Consider the following 21664-nt stretch of genomic DNA (forward strand, 5'->3'; position numbering starts at 1 on the left):
TGCTTCGCCTCGATATAAGCCTTTGATCCACGTCGCTAGCGTGGCTGGGCGGAGGACGACAGCGACACGGATATGGCGGAGTGTACGACTATTCAGCTTCTTCTTCGTGGAGGCGGTACTCACGAACATCGCAGTGAATTGACACAAATTGCCGAAGAAAATGCTTCGTGTCGTGACCGAACAAAGGTCCAGGCTCCAGGCTCCAGCGATTTGAGAAAACGTGCAGGTGGCTTGCCCGCTCCCGGTGGTCTGTGATCTTAAGCTGTTTGAGGCTGTGCCGTCAGCCGGCGCAGAGGACCACGTAATGCTGCGATATTTCCGGCAGAGATCACCGTTTCCTCGACTTCACTTCTACACTTTTTGTTCATAACAACTTCCTTCGGCTCCTGCGACTCCTTGGACTGCCTCACCTCACCCATTCCCATCTGACATCGTCCCAACCGCATCGCTTCGCAACAGCAAACCTTATCAGCAGAACTGTCAGTGTCCCCCATCTCCCTTGCACTACCCCACCTTACCCTCATCGCTTCGACTCGCGCCTGACATTCTTTTCACTACATACAGAAATCTCAACTTCCACCGAACCTTCCACCACATCAAACCCCAACAAGATGTCCGCTCAAGGCTACTACGGCCAGCAACAGCCTGCATACGGCCAACCGCAATACCCGCCTCAGGCATAGTACGCACATCCTCTATCGAGCAGTCTCCTGCCAACGAACAGCACCTGACTAACATGCTCCTCACAGTGGCGCTGGTCCTCAATACCCACCGCAACAGATGCAATACCAGCAACCGCAATACGCTCCTCCTCAGCAGCAGCGCAAGAGCAAAGACCGCGGATGTTTGGGAGCGTGTCTCGCGACGCTGTGCTGTTGTTTCGTCTGTGAGGAGGGTTGCGAGTGTTGTGCGGATTGTTGCGAGTGCTGTAAGTTCTTGAATCGACGGACCTTCAGATCGTGATGTGAGAGGTGGCGGGTGCTGACTTGTTTTAGGTATGGATTGCTGTTAGATGAAGATGTGGAGGGAAGGAGGAGTGGCATGGAATTGGCGCGGTGGGAGTAAGCAGATGACCGGTCGCGACCGAAAGGACGGGATGCTTTGCTTGATTGAACGATACGAGAACGAGAGCAATGGAGTTTACGAGGCATATCAGACCGCAAGCTGACACGTTCCTCTCTCTCCCTGTGAACATGCCGCTGCATTGCTGAAATGTAGACCGATATCGTGAGACGCCTGAGAGCGAAGGATGCTGCTCCAGCTCGCGCAGTCCAGCGTCTCCCAGTGCCCACTGCCTCCATGCCCGCTTTTAGCAATTTCTTCCTCGAGACGCAGTCCTGAATTCTGACTACCAAAGACTTTGCGGAGTACCATGCCGGCCAGACGCAAATCTAGCGGCGCACACTGTGCCTCTGCGCTGCTCTTCTCGAACAAGTCGAGGCTTTCGCACGACCTCGAACTGTACGTATCGACGCGGTAAGAACGGGAGTGCATCCGTCCATGATAAGCCAGCTCGTGGCGGGCAACTCCAGTCATCGCGTCACTTCTCCATGTTGAAAACATCAGAACATCGCCATTCTTCACGACGGTCTGACCAGATACGACCCCAGCGCACGATCAAACTTCTCCACCCGAATTGGCATCTCCAGATTATAGAACGGATTCTTCATCACGAAGTCGCCATAAATCTCATAGCACCTCCGCACGACCAATTCCGTATTTGGCTGTTCCGGACTTGTGATCAGTAGGAACTTCACGCCCGTCGGCGTTTGGAAACACGTCAATCGGAAGTGGCTGCTCTCCAGACTTTCGATGCCCGTGGTCTGAGGTTTGCGGTTGCCCGGCGGTTGAGGGAGAGGAGGTACCGGGTTGATGCTTCGACTGATGGCGTGCACGCCGTGAAATGTGCCGGCTAGGATCAAGTAGTCGTTTGAGTCGATCTTCTGGAGACCTGGGGCGAAGGTGCGGTGGTAGACTAGGCCGCCTGTGTGTTTCTTGGTTAGATGGAGGTGTAGTCGCTGGGTCGGGCTTGGGCTTACCGGCTTTGTTGATGATCAAAAGGGCGAAGACGACCATGTTGATGAGGCTGATGTGAACGCTCGTCCCAAGCAGGAGATCCAAGTCTGGTTGATGTTCTTTCTGGTCATATCGTTACCACGGTGAGATATACGGCGCGAGTCATGTTCAGTTCCCCATAGTGGACCCTGCGTCCGCTGGCGCCTCTCCCGCAGCGCGCCATGGAGCTCCAGCAAGCTCTCGATTCTTGGTTCAAGTCGCTTCTTGTCTGCGACATTCACTCGAGCAATCACCTTTTCCCTTCTCTAGTAGCTTCTGCACGAATGAGACACTTTCACCTTTGCTCCAAAACTCTTCCAACTCTCGCTCAACTCAGCCCTGAACCATGAGCAATTGTCTCGGCCTTTGCAGTCACCAATCGACCACCTAGCTGCGACCTTGAAGCGACACCTCACCTACCATGGCGAATACCACCAACACCAACGGCGCAATTGCCAGAATCACACGCGAGATCGCCGGCTCTCAAAAGGACAACGATCTCTCCATCACAGTGGCATGCCGCGACAGCGATGTCCGTCATGTTCGAGCTCTCATCATCGGTCCTCCAGAGACACCCTACGAGTTTGGCTTCTTCGAGTTTGAGATGAAGGTGAGGCATCGTGTCACCGGACCTCATTCGCTCCTCGACTAACAGACTGAACAGTTCCCCAAAGACTACCCGATCAAATCACCCACCGTCAAATGCATCACCACCAACAACGGCAAGACTCGCTTCAACCCGAACATCTACGCAGAAGGCAAGGTCTGCCTCTCAATCCTCGGCACATGGCGTGGACAACCTGGTGAAGAGTGGAGCAGTGCACAAGGTCTGGAGAGCGTGCTTTTGTCGATTCAGAGCTTGATGTCTTCGAACCCATACGAGAACGAGCCGGGCTACGAAACAGCAAAGAAGGAGGAAGCCAATCCCGCCGCATACATCGCCAAGATCAGACACGAGACTCTCCGCGTCTCGGTGGTTCAGCGGTTGGAAAGCCTGTTGCACATGCAGCCGGATCAATCAGAACCGGCACTTAAGAAAGTGAAGAGCAGTGGTGCTTTCCATCCTGTTGCTTCTTCGCCATCGCCAGGCGAGGGCTCCGGTACTGGTTCATCGACACCTTCGACTGAAGTCTCTGCTCAGGAGTACGATGCCGAGGCCACATACGCTGCTCTGGACTCATCACAATGGGATCCCTTCGCCGATCTCATGAAGCGTCGCTTTCTCTGGTACTACGATGTTTATATGAAGGCCATTGACAAGCATGTGGGTGATCAGCGCGAAGGCAAAGCCTTCAGTCGGATGGAATTTGAGTAAGTCAATCGATGGTCAGAAGGCGTGCACTTTTCGTGCCTTGGGCCCCTGGTCCATCAGATTAAGCCGCATAACACTTCCGAGACTTCGCTAAGCCTTACGTCCTGCAATTCAGATATCCTCCCAATTCTTGCGAAGGCCACTTTGGTTACAAAGCTTTGAAGGGCCGCTTCGAAGCGGTCCTCAACAAGCTGGAGGAGGAGAAGTTGAGCTGGGAGCAGGCAGGAGCTGTTCAAGTCGCGGAAGGTACACAGCTTGCCACCCAGCTCGCCTTTCAATTCACTCAGCTTCAATCGGTGTGGGACGATGCCAAACCGTCCGGCTCCAGGATGGAGTTCAGCTTACCGAACCCCAAGAATCCATTCGTCTGGAACATCACCTTGTTCGGCGAGCCCATGTCCAACCTTGACGGCGGCATCTTTGCTATGAAGATGCACATCCCTCCCAACTTCCCACACGCTCAACCACGCGTCACCCTCGAAACACCCATCTACCACCATCGCGTCAGCAGCAAAGGCACTCTCTGCTACTTTCCCGTCAAAGAAGACGAGATCAGCTCACATCTTGACGCCATCGCCGCCGCGATCGACGACAAGGTGCAGAAGTTCGATCCTCGAGCCATGGTCAATCCAGAGATCTTCGACCAGTATTGGGGTGGCGAAGACAAGCGCAAGGTGTACAGCCGCAAGCTGAGACGCAGTGCGCAGGAAAGCAGTGAGTTCTTGTGATTCTTTCTCGACATCAATATGTATCGCCGTTGCGGCGGACTCGACTTTTACGATTTGCTACGATTTGCTACAAGTTGCACAACCACGGCAGACGAATGGGATGTGTGAATGGCCGGGATCGAGCTACCATCGCGGTGAGTCAAAGTCGAGCCGCCGCGACCATGCATCGCCGCACTACATCCACCTTGCCCTTCGTATTCGCGCAAAACACGACCAAACAGCCGACTGATCGGACACAGGTCTACAGCTGGACCCACGCAAAGCCCGCAGTCAGCACGAGTGGCTGATGATCACACTTCTCCGGCGTTTGAAAACCCTTCATTAGTGCGGGATGGGTTCTGAATTCGGATGGTTTTCGCGACATATCCGCTTCAAGGATGGAGTGAGGGAGGAACAGAAGATGGCTGTTGTGCAAGGGCGTCACGCGAGTTTTTGCTTGATACCCCTGAGAACCGAAAATTAGCGAGGAGTTTGGGATGGATGATTCTGGGTGCGCTTCTGCTGCTGCTCTCTACATGAGAAGACCCACATGCTCGCTAGAAGATAGCATCGAGCCGTAACGACACTGAATGACATGAACTCTAATGAATGGTAACCATGTCCTAGTTTTCTACGAAGTGCTTGTCAGGGCACGTATGATGAGCCAGCAGAGACATCGCGAGCAGATACACAAGGTCTCCCAATGAGTACAGGTCACATTGGACGCAAGATGGACGTGAGCGATTGTAGCGGTCTTCCTTCAATACCGACATCGTACAGCGGGTGTATGTTTTACATGTCTACCAGGCCGAGACGTGCTGTCGAAAGCTGCTCATAGCAATACCGCGCTCATTTCATCATTTCATCAGTCTTCTGCCACCGCACCAGTCCATCGTACAGCAGCGAGCGTTGCTCCGCGTCCACATCCCTCTCTTTCAATTCCTGCGTATCCATTCAATGAGGGTGCAAGCGAGCACTTCCCTCTCTCCACATCTTCCATTACATCAGCTAGCAGGTCGCCGTCCGTGGAAGCAACCGAAAGACCGGACAGCAGAGACCGGACAGCAGAGACCAGACCAGGAAGAATCTTAGGCGACATCGACAACGAGCAAGCAAGTAAGCAAGCAGGTTTACAACGTCAACGGAGCCGGCACAGCGCCAAACGAGCTATCACCATTAGCACTCGCGTCCTCGGGTTTCATCGTGCCGTTCAGCATGGGACAAAGCCTTGAAGATAACATGTCAGCAATAATTCTTCTTAAAATAGAACGCAGAGAAAAATAGTGCAAGTATGAAATAGTCTCCTCCCATCGCAAACTCTGCAGACTTTTGTTCGCCTGCTCAGAACACTTCTTTCGATGGAAAGCACGCTCATAAAGTGAACGCCGAGAACGTGTCCTTTGCAAACGCAACTTTCTTCGCCTTGTCAACAGCAGCGGTGGCAGCATTATCACCATCAGCAGCAGCAGCACCCTTCAGTGCGGACTTTCTCCTCGACTTCTTCGGACCCTGCTGCTGCTTTCCGTGATCGCCGCCGCCCTCAACATTGGCTTTCTTCTTTCTCGGCTCCCTCTGCACCTCCGGCACCAAACGACTCTTGGAAAAACAATAAGGACAAGTGAAATGGATAACTGACTTTCTGTTGGTCTTGATGTGACCGACCTGGCCGCAATTTGCGCATTTACGCGCCGTTCCATCCTTCGGCCGGCCCTTGCCGGGACCCTTTTGAGGCGTCGTGCCTTCGCCGCCGGCGGTGATGGCTGACGCGGGACCATCGACGTCCGAGGGACCGGGGGAGCCGGCGGCGGGAGAACCGGCGGCTGCATTGGCATTATTATTATGCTTATGCTTGAGCTTCTCGCGCGCCTCACGGCGGTCCGCGTTGCGTTTGACGCGGAAGAGCTCCTTCTCAAGCTGTTGCTTGGCGAAGGCGTCTTTCTCGGCGTCGCCCGTGGGCTTGAATTCTGCGATGCTGAGAGTGAGGAGTGGTGGTCAGTATCTGAACTCAAGTCAATGGGGACATGCGACAAACCTGCGATCCTTGAACTGCTTCTCCATTTGGCGCTTCTTGTACTCGCGGATGACCGCTGGGTTAGTGATGACATCGCGAACTTCAGGGCGTTCGCGACCGAATTCGTCGACGCCGCCGCTGCGAACAATGACCAGGCTTCGGTCGCCACGACCTGCACTGTGTCCACTAAACTGGCTCATGTAGTCGTCGTCGGGACGGGAGGAGAAGGCGGCGGGCGTGCCAAACGAGGATCGAGGAGTTTGCACTCGGCCATAGCTGTCCTCGCCGTCCGCGTCGCGGATGTCCTCCATGTCATCGTCAGAGTGCTCCTGGTTGTTGGTCAAGCTCTCCCTCTGAGCATCCCAGATCTTGCGAATGTGATCGTCGTATGCCTTTTGCTGCTTGGCGACGTTATACGAATGTCCACCGTTGTCCTTCTTCGACTTGGAAGCAATCTTGTCATTGACACTCTCGCCAATGGGCTGGAAGCCGCCTTTCATAGATGTCTTGACAAAGCTGAAGCCTTCTCCACGCCGGGTCGGGTCTCCTTCGCCATGAAGCGTGAGCATGGCTTTGCCCTGGCAAGCGTTCAGGAAGTTCTTCGTCGCACGCCAGGGTGCCAGCTGCAGCTCCAGGTTGGTGCTACCCTCCTCGGCGTCTTTGTCTTCTTCGGCTTCCTTGGTCTCAGCAAGACCGAGATCAGCAAGGTGCTGGACGCCGACTTGCATCGAGTCGAGCAAGCACACATCTTCAGGTCGGATCCAGCTGCGCAGTGTCTCGGCATCGGGCACGGGGTTGCCAGGCTGCGGTACCCATACACCTCCACCGTTCTCTCCCTTGTTGTTGAAGCGCTCGTATTTCATGAACTCGCGCATCTTGCTGCGAGTCTGCGGCATGTCATGACCGGGAAGATGGGGCATGAGCGTGTGATTGTCCAATACCTTATCTCGACGACCCATCTGACTTTTCGTGTAGATACGGAAAGCAAGAGCACGGAGACGCTTCTTCGCGGCGTCCGTGACTTTGCGAGAGTGTTGACCAGGCACTTCGGCGAGTGGAAATTGCTGGCCAACAATGTGCAAATTCTCCACGTTGCGCAAGTATAAGCGGTCGCCACCCTCCCAAGTACTGCTGATACCAATGATGAAGTCCACGGGCTTTGCGTCATGCTGGAACACGGGAGCGCGGAACAGGCCATTTTGAATGGTAGGCACGGTGTCACCTTTGTCGACGTGTCCAAAGTTGGCAAAAGGGCTCTTGTCCTGTGTGAGGAGTACCTGCGCCTCGCCGATCTCCAGTTTGGGCCGTGTTGAATCATCTGCATCCTTCTTACGGTAGTAATTGATCAAGCGATTGCCCATACCAAAATTCGACAGCATCATCGGCGCTTCCTCAGAGTATTCCAGCATGAGCAGCGATGCGTTGTCGCCGAGTGAAAGGTCCTCTGCTTTCGCAAAGACTTCCTTTGCATCCTTGCCGCGAACGTTCTTCTTCTTGATGTGCTTTGGCTTCTGAAATCTGTACTCCTTTCCGATCGACGCCTTGAGATCCAGCTGAGGACGATGAAATGCGCGCTTCGCTTTATTGTCCAAGGCGACTTTGTAGAATGGGAATTGCAGTTTTGTAGCTGGAAAGCTGTGCTCCACGGCCATGCTGCCGAGTGTGCTTCGGACTTTGTGCTGATGGTTCTCCTTCAGCAGGTCGTAAGCCTGGTCATTGCTGATGTTGTAGCGTTTGGCGATATCTCGGCTGAGAGCAGCATCGCGCTTGACGTCGCCGGGCATGCGTTTGAGTTGCCTCTTGGTCCGCGGCGCATGCTCATCGATGAGAAGATTGGGATCGTTGAGGTCGAGTGCGACAGCTTTGGCCAACTTCGCGACCGCACGCTCAGGCTCCTCGAAGGAGAGACTGATGTCACGCATCGACAGCTGGACATCGAGGTGGCCCTGATTGACTTTGCGCTTCTTGGCTGGTCGAGACTGCTCCAGAGCATCCCAATCGCCATCGTTGAGATTGCCCTCGAATGATCTCTCTGCGAGCTCCTCAACAGACGAGATTCCATCGATGCTTGCGGCGTCCCAATCCTGGCAAATCAGAGCCAGGTCTTGCATGGAAATACCACCAATCCGCTCATCTTCGTCAAAATCGATTGCGTCCAGCTCGTCGTCGCTGTCACTCTTCTCCTCACTACCCACACGTAGATGAATGATGCTGTTATTGAAAGTGCTCTCATATCCAGCTTTATTCGTCGTGGTCACTGCCTTGAACATGCGCTCTTGGTCTTGAAGGAGGCTCAGAACCGGCTTCGTTGGCAAAACCGCTTTCGGTGGCTTGAGAGGCGCCTTGCCCTTGTACTCCACATTCCTGGATGGGAACAGGTCGACGAATCGAGGCGCACAAGCCTCTTCGTATCCGGGATAGAGGGTGTGGAATAGCTCCATGTCGGTGTCGATGGGACCAGTGAGCACATCTTCACCTGCATTTCGCCTCCTCGAATCTTTGAACAGGCGTCGCTGGAGTGCAACGTTTGCGTCCAGACCATCCTCATCTTCTGCAGAAGTCATGCTCGCGGGCGACATTGCGGAGTAGTCCATCGGCGGAGGACTCATCGATGTGGGACTTTGCCGACGCTGCGGACGAGAATGGGAGAATGCGCCAGTATAGGCCGGCAGGGAGAGGCCAGACTTGGATGGCAGTGCCAAACCACCGAGCCTGGGCAGTGGTGCAGGCTGACGCTGCTCCTCTGGAGACGAGTTTTCGCCAAAGAGGTTGTTCATATCCTCACCGCCATCATCGCCAAAGAGCTCGCCCATTGCATCATCCTTCTCATCGAACGCATCGTGTCCATTGGTAGTCGGTTGAGTGGAGCGTGCATTGAGCGCATCGGGGATGGAGTTGGCCAAGAGACCGCGCATTTCTTCCTCCTCATCATCGCCGCCTCTACCACCTGTGTTCGTCGGCTCCTCCTCATCCGGCAGATCGTCCTCGCTGAAGTCCTCGTAATCGATCGCATCCTCCGCTTTGTCTGTCTGATCGAAGCTGGCCGGCTCTGCTCCGTCCTCGTCGTATCCCGGAAGACCTCCTCCAGTGTACTGTTGCATCAGCCGTAGCTCTTCAGCCATCGAGTCCTCGGTCGCGTGCGGCATGTTCGCGGTGTTGTGTGAGGTGTCGTATATCGGAAGTGCGCCTATGAGGCTCGAGGGTGGTGGAAGTGTGCGCTCATGACCGAACTGCGTCGATGCGTTCAGTGAGGCGGAGCTGTCGGCCGACGATCGTGAATGATTTATGTGAATGTGCGTGAGGGTTTGTGGTTCTGGAATGCACTTCGAGGTAAGGTAGAGAGCGCTTTCCGTGGAACGTGAAGCTTGACTAAGCCTAGCATGTGGAGTCACGAGCCAAACTCTCGTTGCAGCCTGAGGCACAACTTTACTAAGTACAAGTTCACATGCAGCATTTATGCAAGAAATTCTGTAATTCGACAAGACCACGAGTCATTCTCAAAAGCAGAGTTGATGCAAGGAGTTGCCTGCTTCAGTCCATCGCAGTCCGGCGCATGAACGATGGTTTGGTGAGTCATTGCATCGTTGTTCTTCACTACTACTACCGGGTTTATCATTACTTCGACAGTCCAAGTAATACGTTCATCTTCTCGATATCGCGGCCCGCCGAAATGTCATCATTGAGGCCAGCAGTCGCCTACTCGCGCGACCCATGTCGGCCAATAGGTTGAACGCGCAACTCGCGATGCATCCTTCGCAAGTTCGCATACATTATTACTACTACTGGTACGTATGTAGGAACGGACGAGAAAGGTCAAAGAAAGCGGCTATACGCTCTAAAACAACGGTTGCACAGGGAAAGTCTCTAAACGCAAACCTTCGCGAGTTCCGCAAAACTGTGTTCCACGAATGGCGTGGGAGTATAAGCGCCACAGAGCTTCGGTTGGCGACATGCGTTTATTGCAGATACGAAGGAGCGATCGTGCAGACGTGTTAGTGGGAAACGGGCGGGCTAGAGATGCCCGAACGCTAAGATTGCACTTTGATGAAAGTAGGTAGAGGTGTTGGTGCACGGTGCATATAAGGATTTCCGTCGTGTGCACGTGTGCACTGTATGTGTACACAATCGTGCACATAACAGGACGCTAGCCTAGACAATCGACGACGGCAACATATGCCTTTGTTAGAAGAAAGGCTCGAGGCAGTTAAACGTCTTGCCGCGGAGTATAGGATCGCGAAAGACCGCATTTAGATACGTCTTCTCGCAGTCGAGTTGTATATCCGGTATCGACGTATACTGCCAGCTTCCGGGGCTACCGTATAAGGCATACTAATGTGCGCATAACGGCCGTCCTCAAGATGCTTAGTGCACACTGTGTTTTATCGCTCATGCACATTGTGTGTGCAGAGGCACCAACACCTCTAAAAGTAGGCAAAGCGATGGTTTGTGCAGAAGTGGGTCCTGCGCGATCCGAAACAGTGCAGTGCGGCGCGGCAAGTGTGTGTCAAGATCGAGGCATGCAGGAAAGTAGGGAGAGGGCCGAGAGGCCAAACCGTTGATGTGACCACCTATGCGCTGGGAACCATATAGACGCGCTGGGACGTGCACGTATCAAATTTGTGCATCCTAGACACCGGCTGTGATCGGAGGCGCATTGCATTGCTGTTGTTGTACATGTTCCGCGACCGAAAGAGTTCAGTACATGCATCCCGGCGAATACCGGTCGGATAGTTCTAGGTCCCTGCACATGACAACAGGATGCGGCACAGTTGGCAGGTTTTCCTTCTTCCCCTTGCCCGCGGATCGTGTATACTTCACCCTTGGCGTTAGCGTCTAATCCGACAGCATGTGAAGCGATCTGTCCGACTGTTTACCTCAGCGAGCCTCCCTTTTACGAGGATGACACGACGGCACGCCCCAGACGTAGTGATCGAGTGGATCCTGGTGAAAACAGCGACCAGGTCCGGGAAAAGTTTTTCGATTGGCAGCAGCACAGGCCCGGCGCCGGAACAGCGAGGAATAGTGGGATCCTTGTTGGGCCAAGGAGTGATGGCTGCGCAAGTTGAGATTATTAGGGCAAATGAGATCTCAGTCTCCGATGAGGCGTCTCATTGGACAGGCGCCATCGGCAGTGGTTTTGCAAAAACAGGCATTACTGCTCCGGATGTGGCTTAGTGGTGATGAGACGATACGATGGTACATCTTACACCGAACGATGTAGTTAGGCCAAACCAAATTGCTTAAGAGGATTGCTGCTAAGGATCAGCCCGTGCTCGTTATCCTGACTTATCTGCATGCGGGTACCGCTGTTTCTTCTTTGGTTTCTTCCATCTCTGCTATACCATCGACGACGGCGATGCTGAAGAGTGCAGAGAACGAGCATACCATTCCATTGTACCCTGCTAGGTGAGCTTGCATCCCTCCGATTCCCGATCTCGAATCCATGCGCCTACCATGTTTGGCAAGATCGCAACAACCCTTGTGGCGTTGCCGGACGGCTCTCCGAAGATCGAATCTGCTTGAAGATGGAGACTCGAGATGAAAGCTGTCCGCCCACGTACTGGCATCTCCTTGTGCTGTCCATCACTGTTTGTGCCGCTAGGTAGTAATACGAGCCGCAGCAGTGACACAGCCTCCGACCCCCAGAGAAAGACGCCATGCTGACGGCGCCTCCCTTGTTCAACAGTTCCGCCGGAGTCCTTATACCATTGGGGCCGCCCGCTGCCGCATAGTCGAATTACACAATTCCTTCCTATACGGCACGGTCACTGGTCCGTTCAGCCAACATACTCACCCACTCGAAACTCCGACGGCCTGCATCGTTGATCGAGTGCTTCGTTCTTTCTCACGACTTCGATTCGCCATGGGAGAGCATCTTTCTTGCAACTAGCTCCCTGGTCTGACGATCGAGCTTTGCTGCTTCTGGAGAAAAATCTCATGATGGAGAAAGCCACCAGCCGCAGTGCCCGATCGCGTACTGCATCTATGACCGCCACAGACATGGCAATCCGCGAACCGAGCAGATCCGTTCCCCAACCGCAACAGCACCCACAACCTCCACATTCACACCATCATGGGCACACTCGCCATCCCTCTCTTGGCGGCAGCAATGGCGTCGACCGAATGCCAACCGACATTTGGACAAGTGCTATTTCTCGTCTGCAAGCACAGGTTTCGTACAACACCGGCATGCTGGAGTCTCACCGTCGCCAGTTCGCCGACATGGAGATGGCTGTCAATCGTCTAAACCAGGAATTGGGTAGCGTGGCCGGAACACTGAACGAGGTGCGCAACGAGGTGCGCTCGCGTCAACTCGGCCCATCGGATCGATCAAGGCACGACTCTGGTGATCTCGAGATCATCTCTGGACAGCTGCAACGTTTGACCAACCGTGTGAACGAGGTCGACGGGCTCAACATGCAAATGGATTTGATCAAAAATCGACTCAAGCGCATGGAGGATCACACCGCCCTGAGTACTCCTCAACTCTCCAATGGACGCCGACCTCCGACCTCATCGTCTCATCCTGAAGGATCGTTCCACGAGCCTGCTCAACAGCAACAGCAGCAGCCACACTCAGCACGTATGCCCTCGCATCAATCACCGCACGTTCAATCCCACCCGCACAAACATCATCCGTTGTCCTCTCAATCCCATCATCTCAATCACCCTGTGTCGCATCCTCCGCCGCACGCGCCATTACCTCCGATGCGGATCGCTGGTTCAGCAGCTTCGCCGGATATGGGACGACCACCAAGCTTTCCTGCGCGACCAACGCTGGAGTCTCAGAGGTTCCGTCAGTCCTCGGATTCAACGCCATTCGTAAAGGGAGAGCAGTCTAGCTCTCATCCTGCATCTAGTGTGCCACTTCGCTCAGCAGAGCCATTACCTCCGGCATCCACCCTATCCGGATGGCGGCCAGCCGAGTCTTTACCGCCGAGCGGCTTGCCTCACAGCACCGGGCCCGAAAGGCACAACAGTCACTCCAGCGGCTGGGCTGCCGTGAACGCAAATCCAGCTACGAAGCGTTCAGCCGACGATCGGCCTTCACCATATCAGTCGCCCATGCTTGATGGTTCTAAGAGACCGAAACTCGCGCCATTGATGCCAAATATGTCACGGAGCGGCCACAGCGATGACAGCCAAACATACCCAGCGGCTACGACTTCTGCTCCCTTCGATGGCATTTTGAATCCACGCAGTCGCGCGCCTTCAGATGGATCGCATACACACTCGCAGCCATCCGCCTCACAGCACAATTTCCGATTCATAACTTCCACGCAGCCAACAGATGGTCCAGATTCATGGCGAGCCGAAGCTGGAGGACCAACGCAAAGTCATTCACCTCAAGCCGGCGGTAGAGGGAGAAGCAAGGGGAGACGTGGCGGTCGCGGGAGTCGGAGCGGACGTGGAGGTGCCGCAGCGGATCCTCACACTGAAGGACAAGAGCAAGTAGCACCACAAGAATGGGACAAGCACGAATGGAGCGGCGGTCCCGCGGCTCCCAACGGCTACCACTACAATCCGCCTGGACCATACTCGCCCGACAGCGCAGCACGCGCCGCAGCAGCACGTCGACCAGACGCCATGCACATCGCCGGACCGCTGGAACGGCACATTGACTTTCCCGCGACTCCCAGCCAACTGGGCTCACCACAGGATCAATTCACCAACAACATCGATGGCGGCACCGGCGGCTCCGGTAAAAAGACTCGCACGAAACCGATACGTAACGCGGAAGGGGTGTTGATCCGGAAAGATGGAAGGCCAGACATGCGTAGTGTGAGTTCCGCCAACAACCTGCGAAAAGTGCACGCGAAAAAGGAGGCGGAACGTGCCGGATGGGAAGAAGGGATGGAAGGTCGGTGGACTCCTACCTGCGCTGTCGTTTCATCGCTGGAGATTGGAAACATGCTGACTTTGTGATTGCAGAAGACAACGACGGCCGCTCTCGGTCTCCCCGAACCGGAACACCCGCCAGTGGCGTACGCGATGGAGACGACGCCTCTCCTTATGAGGAGCCCGTCGACCACGCCACCCATCATCAAGACCGACATCGAGAACTGATGAGTCGGATCTTCGAGCCGCATGGACAGGTTGATAATGTGGAACGGGTCGCGGGGCAGTTCTTCCCAAAGCAGCAGCAAGAAGGCGAAGAGAGGTTCGCAGAGGAGAAGCCAATGAAGGATCAGCGTGAGGTCGAGGGCGAGAGAAGCGAAGAGAGGAGGGAGGAGGTTGTAGATGAGGAGGTGAAGGGTAGCGCAGAAGAGGTGGAGCAGAAGGAAAGCAGTGTGCCTGCAGTACCGGATGTGGTGATGCGAGGGGTGGATGATACGCAGCCTGCCAAATTGCCGCCAGCGCAGAAGGGACAAGATGAAGGAGCTGCACGTGCGGAAGAGATGGAAGCTGTCGGCGAAGAGATTAGAGTCGCGAGCGCAATCGCAGGACAAGCCGCGTAGATCAGAACGAGAACGCATCGAAGAAGAGGATTGTACGAGTGCTGATTTGTGCGCTATGCTCTCTCTTCGGCGACCCTGTGAATTCCGGCTGCCGATATCGCCTTCGCAATACCAAGACCCGCAGCAAAGCCGTGACACGAGCCTCGCATATTCGAATCTTCCATCTCCTTCGTCCCTCCACACCACTCATTTAACAGCCACAAATCCCACCCCTTTCCTCGCCTTCTCACACGCCCGCCTCAGCTTCTGCTCCTCCACATCCGTCCACTTGACACTCAACTCATCCCACTTCTTCAGGCGATATTCAGCCTTGAACTTCGCCTGCATAGCCTGCATCTCATTCAATTCACGCGGATCCGCCGAGCCGCTGTACACAATCATCACGCTGCATGCTGGGAGACCGTCGTAGACTTCTTTGATGCGCTGCGCGGTCGCGGCCACTGTAGCTTCGAGCGTGGTGGCGGTCGCGGCTGAGGTGGTATTGGTGCGTAAGGCCTCCGAGTCGACGGCTTTGGAGCGTGACCACCAGCCTCGATGAGCTTCGAGTTCGCGGAAGCGGGCCCAGATGAAGTCGCAGCCGCCTGGAGGGATGGAAGAGTTGGTCTCGTCGCTGGCGAGGGCGCGTTCAATCCCTGCCACGACTTCGGCGTCGCTTTCACAGCCGATGGTGACTTTCGCTTGAGCTCCATACCCACGAGTGGGTTCGCCCCAGTCGATGACTGCACCATAGCGAGGCTCATCGTCGCCGGAAGGATTTGCCTTGTCTCTCTTTGGTCGTGAGGCACGAGCGAGACGCTTGAAGATGCTTTCGCCGCTGGCTTCGGAGGTGCCCCATGCTTTGCCCTTTTCGCATTTCTGTTTGACAAGGTCGAGGCAGGCGCGGGCGTCTTCGATGCTGTTGTGTCCGGTGGAGCCGTGGCCTTTCTGAATTTCGCGGTTGAGATACTTCTGGGCGAGCCATTTGAGGGAGGATTTGAGGGGTGGGCCACGCGGGTGAGGGAAGATGAGGGTCGTGTCGATTACATATGGATGGGTGATCTGGAGGGCGTTGAAGTCGCTGTTGAGCGAGTGACCAATGAGGATCGTATCGGGTGTAAGGATGGTGAGAAGCTTTTGTTGAATGTCTTCGAGGGTTGTGGCGACACCTTCTAGCATCGAAGCGGTAATCCCAGAGTATGGTGTCAAGTAATTGGTGATGGAGTCCGCGGGTTTCACAAGCTCATCAAGCACGACTTCACCGTCCCAATTGATGATCGACACTCTGGTCAGGCTGAACACTTGAGGTGTCTGGCCTTCAGGCGAGGTAATGCACATTTCGCAGTCCATTGCAAGCACCTTCCTACCTGCTGTGACAGCGCCTTTCTCGATGTCTTTCTCTGCGATGGTGCCAGTCTCAAGTGTTGGGATGTTCTTCGTATCCACCCAACCGTGATCGGTAGATGTCTTCGTAGATATCCGACGAGCGGCCTCAGCTTCTACTGTCGACGCATCTGAGAAGTGTGCAGGATGCAGTGTATAGCCCTCTTCGGTCAGCTCCTCGGTCGAGGCGAGGAATTCGGTCACTGGCGTTCGCTGGTTCTTCCAACCACGGCCTTCAGTCACAGGCTGAGGTCCCTTGCCTTTCTTCTCATCCTTTGTCTTACTCATGGGAGCAGTGAGCATTGCAGCCAGTGGAGAGTGCATCTTGGCATATTTGTCGTCTCCCGGGGTCTTGATGGGCCACAGATGCTCAAAGACATCACCAAATGGCTTGAGGCACTCCGGCAGTCGACCGTTGTCAAGTGGCGACGGGTAGTAGTCGTCTGGCGATCTCGGTTTGCCAGAATTTGTCTGACCTTCTTCAGATCTGTCAGTATCAGCTCCGGCCAACGTTGATGACAATGCTGCTCCATTGGCAGGCGGCTGAGTGGTCGGTTCTCCGTCTTCCGTCTTCACTTCTGGCTCCGCCTTCGACAAAGGAATCTTGCCATTGAACATTTCTGCCTCCAAACCCGGGACCATCAAGACCACCACTTTCTTGACATTCGCATGATGTCGAACAGAGCACCACTGCGGCGCGGTGCCATCGGCGAGCAAGTACAGCGCAAGGTTCTGCAAATCTCCAATCTTGACGAAACTTTGAAGTCGCGAGTGAACCGAGTGGGCTATTGAGGGATAATTGCCCTTTTCCTTGCTTGCAGGCTTCTTACGCCTCTTCGCGCGGTGATCTACCGTCTGCCACTCGGCCCCTGCATCATCGTCGTTCGCCATTCCGGTACTTGAAGACTGCGGGACGCCAGAGGCTTCATCTTTGAGTCGTGACAAGGCATCACCAACGCCCATGAGATTGTCAGCCTCGTACTCGTCGTGAGAGCGTTTGCGGCGTTTTCCCATATTGAAGGATGGTACTTTGCTTGGGAAAATGTGTAGACCAATGTTGTTGTCGTTGAAATCTCAAGTTCAGTTTCAGACAAGACCTCGAGACGGCGTGCTCGGTGCGGCCCGCCTATTTCGTGCCTGAGGTTTGACGACCTCTTCAACGACTACCGGCAAGGACGACGACAATGCGAAAGTAGTCTACGAACAATGAATTGTCCGTATGATGAGTTGAGAAGCTGCCGCGGTACCGCTCTGGCCTCAGTGAGACTCCCGCACAAGCCAGCTCCATGTACAGCTACGGTGACTGCCATGCACGCCCCGTAAGTTGACCTGGCCAAGTCCCCAAACATGTCCTGCTATCGTGCTTCCCATCGCACTTGTACATGTACTGCTAATCCGCCTAGTCACACGTCCTCGCTCCGGTACTTGTCCGTAACCTGCAATGGTACTTGTACGTGTCCTGCCATTTTACCCGTACGCTTCGGAGCACGTCTTTGCTATCTTACTTGTACATGTCCCGCTAAGCTATTTGTACGGCTTTATAGTCGTACTTCTGAGCTATCTGTACGCTTAGGAAGACGTCCCTGCTATGGCATTCGTACGTGTTTCGCAGAATTACCAGGTACTTGTATGTGTTCTGCAAAGGGACATGACCAAGCTCGCGCGCCGGTATCGGTATCAGTGTTGTGTATACCGAGAAGATGGACATGGATTACTGGCATCAAATTATTGAGCAACCTTGCGAAAGCTGAGATTCACCTCGGCTTGACCCTGTACGAATGCCACGGCAAAGATCGGGATGGCGGTGCCGCAACAACGATACGATGGTTGCCTGATCGGAGAGGCCGCTCTGCTGCGCCCTACGGACTAATCCAAGCTCGAACACCGCAGGATTTGGCTGCGGCGGATCGGCTGTGTAGTGGTCGGCCCTGCATGTAAGACTGGAAGGCGCACTTACTCTTCATGGCCTCGAGGTCGACATGTTTGCGCTGTGAATATGCGAAAAGTTCATCACAATATGGGCAAGGTCGTGTTGTCGAGAGAGCACAAGGCGTAGGCAGTCAAGAAGCGAGATGTAGATTGTGCTTGTGTTCACCGGTCAAAGCCGCGGATGAAGGACAGGGCTGCGAGTTTGGGTTACGGCTATGTTTCCCGTCCGTTAGCGCCATTTTATGTGACTCACCAAGTGACCCAGGGCAAGGCCAAGGCACTCTGATTTTCGCTGATAACTTAAGGCAGTCAACCCCCGCGGTTCTCGATCCCTTTTGCATCAACCTCAGTACACAGAAACCATACCATAATCACGAGACAGTTAAACATGGCTGCCTCCTGATTCCTCCCCCGCGACGTCGCCCACCATATCCCAACAACCCACCAACCACTTCCACTCCACTTTCGAACGGTCCTCGGACCTTCACCACAACGTGCTTCGTCAATCCAACGACCACTCCGTGAAAACCCTCCAACCGTCCACGACGGCTTCACAACAGCAAACATGGCTTCCACCACCAGTTTCACCACGGCATACGCCCCAACCTGTGTTCTCACAAGACTTCGAGCTCTTCCAACATACGCCGACCCTCCCACCGGCCCCTCCTCGTCGCGCGCCATCGCACGCTTCGACTCTGCTTCCTACGTTTAACCTCGCCTCCCAGGCGCCGGCGTTCTACCCGAACGGACAACACGACTCCACTCAACAGAAGCACGAATCTATCCTCGACCGGTCTACTCGCCCTCCAGTTCCACTCTTCCACTCCAACAACTCTACCGGCAATCTGGCACAGAACCAGTTCCAGCAAGTAACAGATATTACAGCATTCGCAATGGGTGGCTCAGGTACTACAACATCCTCATCATCTTCCTCGCCATCATCTCTGACCATGCATCCAGCCAACGTTGCCTATGATGGCACCTTCGGCGACCTCAGCGCTGCTGGGGACGCCGAATTGTTCCAGTATGCAGGCGGCTTCGACGACTTTGAGCTCATGCCCGCGGGAAACAGTTTCGGCTCTCTTGACGACAGCATCGTCAACGCTGGCACCATTTCTCCAAAGGATTTGCTCAACGACTCCGTTCCTCCGTCTACGTCTTTTACAAACCTGACGACTCCTGGATCTACTCTCCTTGATACCCCGGATGACTACGAAACTTCACCCCTCTTCACCGACAGCATGGCTGCCGACAACTCCTGGTTCTCCCTGTTCCCCGAGGAGTCCGATGTTATGCCTTCCATGGAGCGCACCTCATCAAACCACGTCATCGTACACCCTGGCGGCGAAGGCATTCCTCGCAAGCGCAGCTCAACACAGGCGTCACCAACCTTCAGCCCTGCTGCAAGGCACTCGGACGTCGCCGGTGTGAACGCTCGCAAGCGTGACAAGCCGTTGCCACCTATCGTTGTCGACGAGGCTGACCCTGTGGCTCTCAAGCGTGCACGAAACACTGCTGCCGCTCGAAAGTCGCGAGCCAAGAAGGTCATGGAGAAAGATGAGCTTGAGGCTGAGATCGCTGATCTCAAGGCTCAGGTCGAGTTCTGGAAGCAGAAGGCACTGGCCAGCGAGGGAGGTAGCACCTCGGATTAGATGTCCGCAGGTGTCAGCACCCTTTCGGCTAAGGTCTTCCTATCACCGACATGAACGACACAGCAACAGAAATATGCGTCAACAGGACGCTGGTGGTGGAAAACTTTCTTTCTCTTTCGGATTCTGCTTTCGGAGCGCAACAGGCGCCTTGTCGCCCAGGCCTTTCGCCATTCCAAGATTTCCTACTGCGGCTTTTCGGTTATGGATTGCATCTGATGTCTCCTGCGCATGACTTGACTGTCTGTCGTGGTTGATTGACTCGTTGCATGGATTTTTCGCGTTCGTCGGACAGACAGATTGGTGTCTACTTAGACAGTCAATAAAAGTTATTGCGTTCTTCACACTGACATCATTCCCCGTTCAACTGGGTGGTACCATCTTGATGAACCCATGTGATAAGGTAAACATGATCACCGTGAGGGTATCAGTATGCGACTCTCGACTCCGTGGTCACTGCATAGCTACATGTCGTTGCGAACAGTGGTGAGGTCCACGCAATTTCTCCGGGAGGTATGATACGAGTACAAAGTATGAGGCGTACAGATTCACTGGCAGGACATGCATGCCACTTCGCGTATAGTTGAGTTGGCAAGGCATGCTGTCAAGCGTGTCGTCAAGTTGGCAAGACATGCTATTAAGCGTACACGTAAAGTTGGCAATAGAGGCTGTTGAGCGTGCAGGTACGGGTACAGGTCGGGTACGTGTACGCTGACAGGACATGCTAGGTAGTCGTAGTTGTTAGTCGGCGGAACACGCTAGTAAGCGTGGAGAAACGAGTGCAGAGACGTGTGCCGGTACGCTAAAAGGGCATGGCAGGTAGCCGTAAAGATAAGTTAGCAGACAATGCTATACAGGCGTCCTCACAATCACTGTCCCTTTGGTAGAGATGTTCGGTCCACGGACGGGATTCAAAATATGGGCTTAGTCACCTATCGATAAGACGGCGGGAGCGTTCAAATTCCGCCCTTGTGTTGACGGCAACTCTGTTTCACTTCTGATGAGGGCAAGATATATACATCGCCGATATGTCTGCCGGAGGACAAGGACAGCAGAGTAAGCACATAGGAGAAAATCTTGATGCTGCCGGGAGCTAATGTAACATACAGTCGATCTTGCGACCCTGTCCACACAACAGCTTTCGCAAGTAAAGAAACAGCTGGACGATGAAGTCCAACACTTGACGAACTCGTACCAAAACCTACGGACAGCTCAACAAAAGTTCCGCGACTGTATCGCGAGTATCAAGACTGGCGTCGCGAATAGTGTCAAAGGTGCGGCTTCACCAACAAGGACGCCAAGACGCACGGTTTCATGTACTAACCTTCAGCCAGACAAACCACTCCTCGTCCCATTGACTTCATCGCTGTACGTACCCGGCAAGCTCGCAGATCCCGAGAATGTGTTAGTCGACGTGGGCACCGGTTTCTACGTGGAGAAGAGCACAAAGGACGCACAAAAGTTTTACGAGGGGAAGATCGAGGAGCTAGGAAAAAACATCAAGGACCTGGAGAGCATTGTGAATGGCAAGGCGAACAATTTGCGGGTAGTCGAGGAAGTGCTGAGGCAGAAAGTGCTCCTGGGACAACAACAAGGCGGGCAATCCGAGGCGTCGGCATCATGATAGTGGATGGGAGCCTGCCTGGAAACTTGGATTGAGGCACAACGAAATTGAGCCCAAGTTCCTCTGCACTCGGCTCGACCGATCAAGGACACGATTACCCGACAATGATACGGAACTGTGGCACAGATCCGCTCTCCGCGGACTGCCGAAACGACACAATCGATCTGCTGGCAGTGCTGTCGCACGCCGTACCTATTTGTCAGGAGGACCAAGTTGTACGCGAGGGTCACGCGTACTTCGATAGGATGTCGCACTCTTGTCTGTCGGCGAAAGTCAGCTCGGCTGCTGGAACAGATATTGTCCAGGTTTGGGCGGAGGTCGGATCATGCGTACTTGGTCTCGCTGCGACAGCATGCAGCGAGAATCAGACATCAGACTGTAGCAAGACCAAGATGTCAGACTCAACCTCTCAAATGTTCTCTCCAGCACGTCTGGTATTTGTTCATCCACGTGATTCGATCCCCACTAGCAACTTTCCACCAACGGCCCACCAACAAGCTTCCCCGCGTGCTCGAAGTCAAAGCAGATCGGCCTCGACGATTCGTGACGGATTCATTCC

The 21664-nt window shown here is 54.4% G+C and overlaps 9 protein-coding genes across 9 annotated transcripts; 6 read left to right on the forward strand and 3 right to left on the reverse strand.

Moving 5' to 3' along the window:
* Positions 1-416: 416 nt before the first annotated feature.
* MYCGRDRAFT_78859 (uncharacterized protein) lies at positions 417-1025 on the forward strand (the record flags this gene model as incomplete). Its single annotated transcript, XM_003856487.1, has 4 exons — positions 417-479; positions 565-682; positions 750-928; positions 995-1025. Coding segments are annotated over 3 exons (268 nt in total), but the record flags the coding sequence as incomplete, so codon positions are not given.
* A 197-nt stretch (positions 1026-1222) lies between these two features.
* Positions 1223-2076, reverse strand: MYCGRDRAFT_66828 (uncharacterized protein; the record flags this gene model as incomplete). Its single annotated transcript, XM_003857095.1, has 2 exons — positions 1223-1984; positions 2040-2076. The coding sequence occupies 2 exons, from the start codon at positions 2074-2076 to the stop codon at positions 1581-1583; spliced, it is 441 nt and encodes a 146-aa protein (XP_003857143.1).
* A 259-nt stretch (positions 2077-2335) lies between these two features.
* Positions 2336-4095, forward strand: MYCGRDRAFT_66829 (uncharacterized protein; the record flags this gene model as incomplete). Its single annotated transcript, XM_003856488.1, has 4 exons — positions 2336-2665; positions 2720-3094; positions 3197-3366; positions 3483-4095. 4 exons carry the CDS (start codon positions 2477-2479, stop codon positions 4093-4095), a joined length of 1347 nt encoding a protein of 448 aa, XP_003856536.1.
* Positions 4096-5204: 1109 nt separating this feature from the next.
* HAF2401 (transcription initiation factor TFIID, subunit TAF1) lies at positions 5205-9186 on the reverse strand (the record flags this gene model as incomplete). The annotated part of the gene is made up of 6 exons (XM_003857094.1): positions 5205-5301; positions 5711-5772; positions 5854-6046; positions 6107-6960; positions 7027-8689; positions 8921-9186. The coding sequence occupies 6 exons, from the start codon at positions 9184-9186 to the stop codon at positions 5205-5207; spliced, it is 3135 nt and encodes a 1044-aa protein (XP_003857142.1).
* Positions 9187-11462: 2276 nt separating this feature from the next.
* MYCGRDRAFT_107483 (uncharacterized protein) lies at positions 11463-12560 on the forward strand (the record flags this gene model as incomplete). The annotated part of the gene is made up of 2 exons (XM_003856489.1): positions 11463-11491; positions 11772-12560. A coding segment is annotated over one exon (537 nt), but the record flags the coding sequence as incomplete, so codon positions are not given.
* A 682-nt stretch (positions 12561-13242) lies between these two features.
* On the forward strand, positions 13243-13638 carry MYCGRDRAFT_102724 (uncharacterized protein; the record flags this gene model as incomplete). The annotated part of the gene is made up of 1 exon (XM_003856490.1): positions 13243-13638. A coding segment is annotated over one exon (394 nt), but the record flags the coding sequence as incomplete, so codon positions are not given.
* A 1092-nt stretch (positions 13639-14730) lies between these two features.
* Positions 14731-16917, reverse strand: MYCGRDRAFT_66834 (uncharacterized protein; the record flags this gene model as incomplete). The annotated part of the gene is made up of 1 exon (XM_003857093.1): positions 14731-16917. One exon carries the CDS (start codon positions 16915-16917, stop codon positions 14731-14733), a length of 2187 nt encoding a protein of 728 aa, XP_003857141.1.
* Positions 16918-18185: 1268 nt separating this feature from the next.
* On the forward strand, positions 18186-19827 carry MYCGRDRAFT_102725 (uncharacterized protein; the record flags this gene model as incomplete). Its single annotated transcript, XM_003856491.1, has 2 exons — positions 18186-18738; positions 18793-19827. The coding sequence occupies 2 exons, from the start codon at positions 18726-18728 to the stop codon at positions 19482-19484; spliced, it is 705 nt and encodes a 234-aa protein (XP_003856539.1).
* A 466-nt stretch (positions 19828-20293) lies between these two features.
* Positions 20294-21105, forward strand: MYCGRDRAFT_84039 (uncharacterized protein; the record flags this gene model as incomplete). Its single annotated transcript, XM_003856492.1, has 2 exons — positions 20294-20300; positions 20591-21105. The coding sequence occupies 2 exons, from the start codon at positions 20294-20296 to the stop codon at positions 21103-21105; spliced, it is 522 nt and encodes a 173-aa protein (XP_003856540.1).
* Positions 21106-21664: the final 559 nt, after the last annotated feature.

Source organism: Zymoseptoria tritici, chromosome 1, assembly GCF_000219625.1.
Source record: "Zymoseptoria tritici IPO323 chromosome 1, whole genome shotgun sequence".
NCBI lineage: Eukaryota > Fungi > Ascomycota > Dothideomycetes > Mycosphaerellales > Mycosphaerellaceae > Zymoseptoria > Zymoseptoria tritici.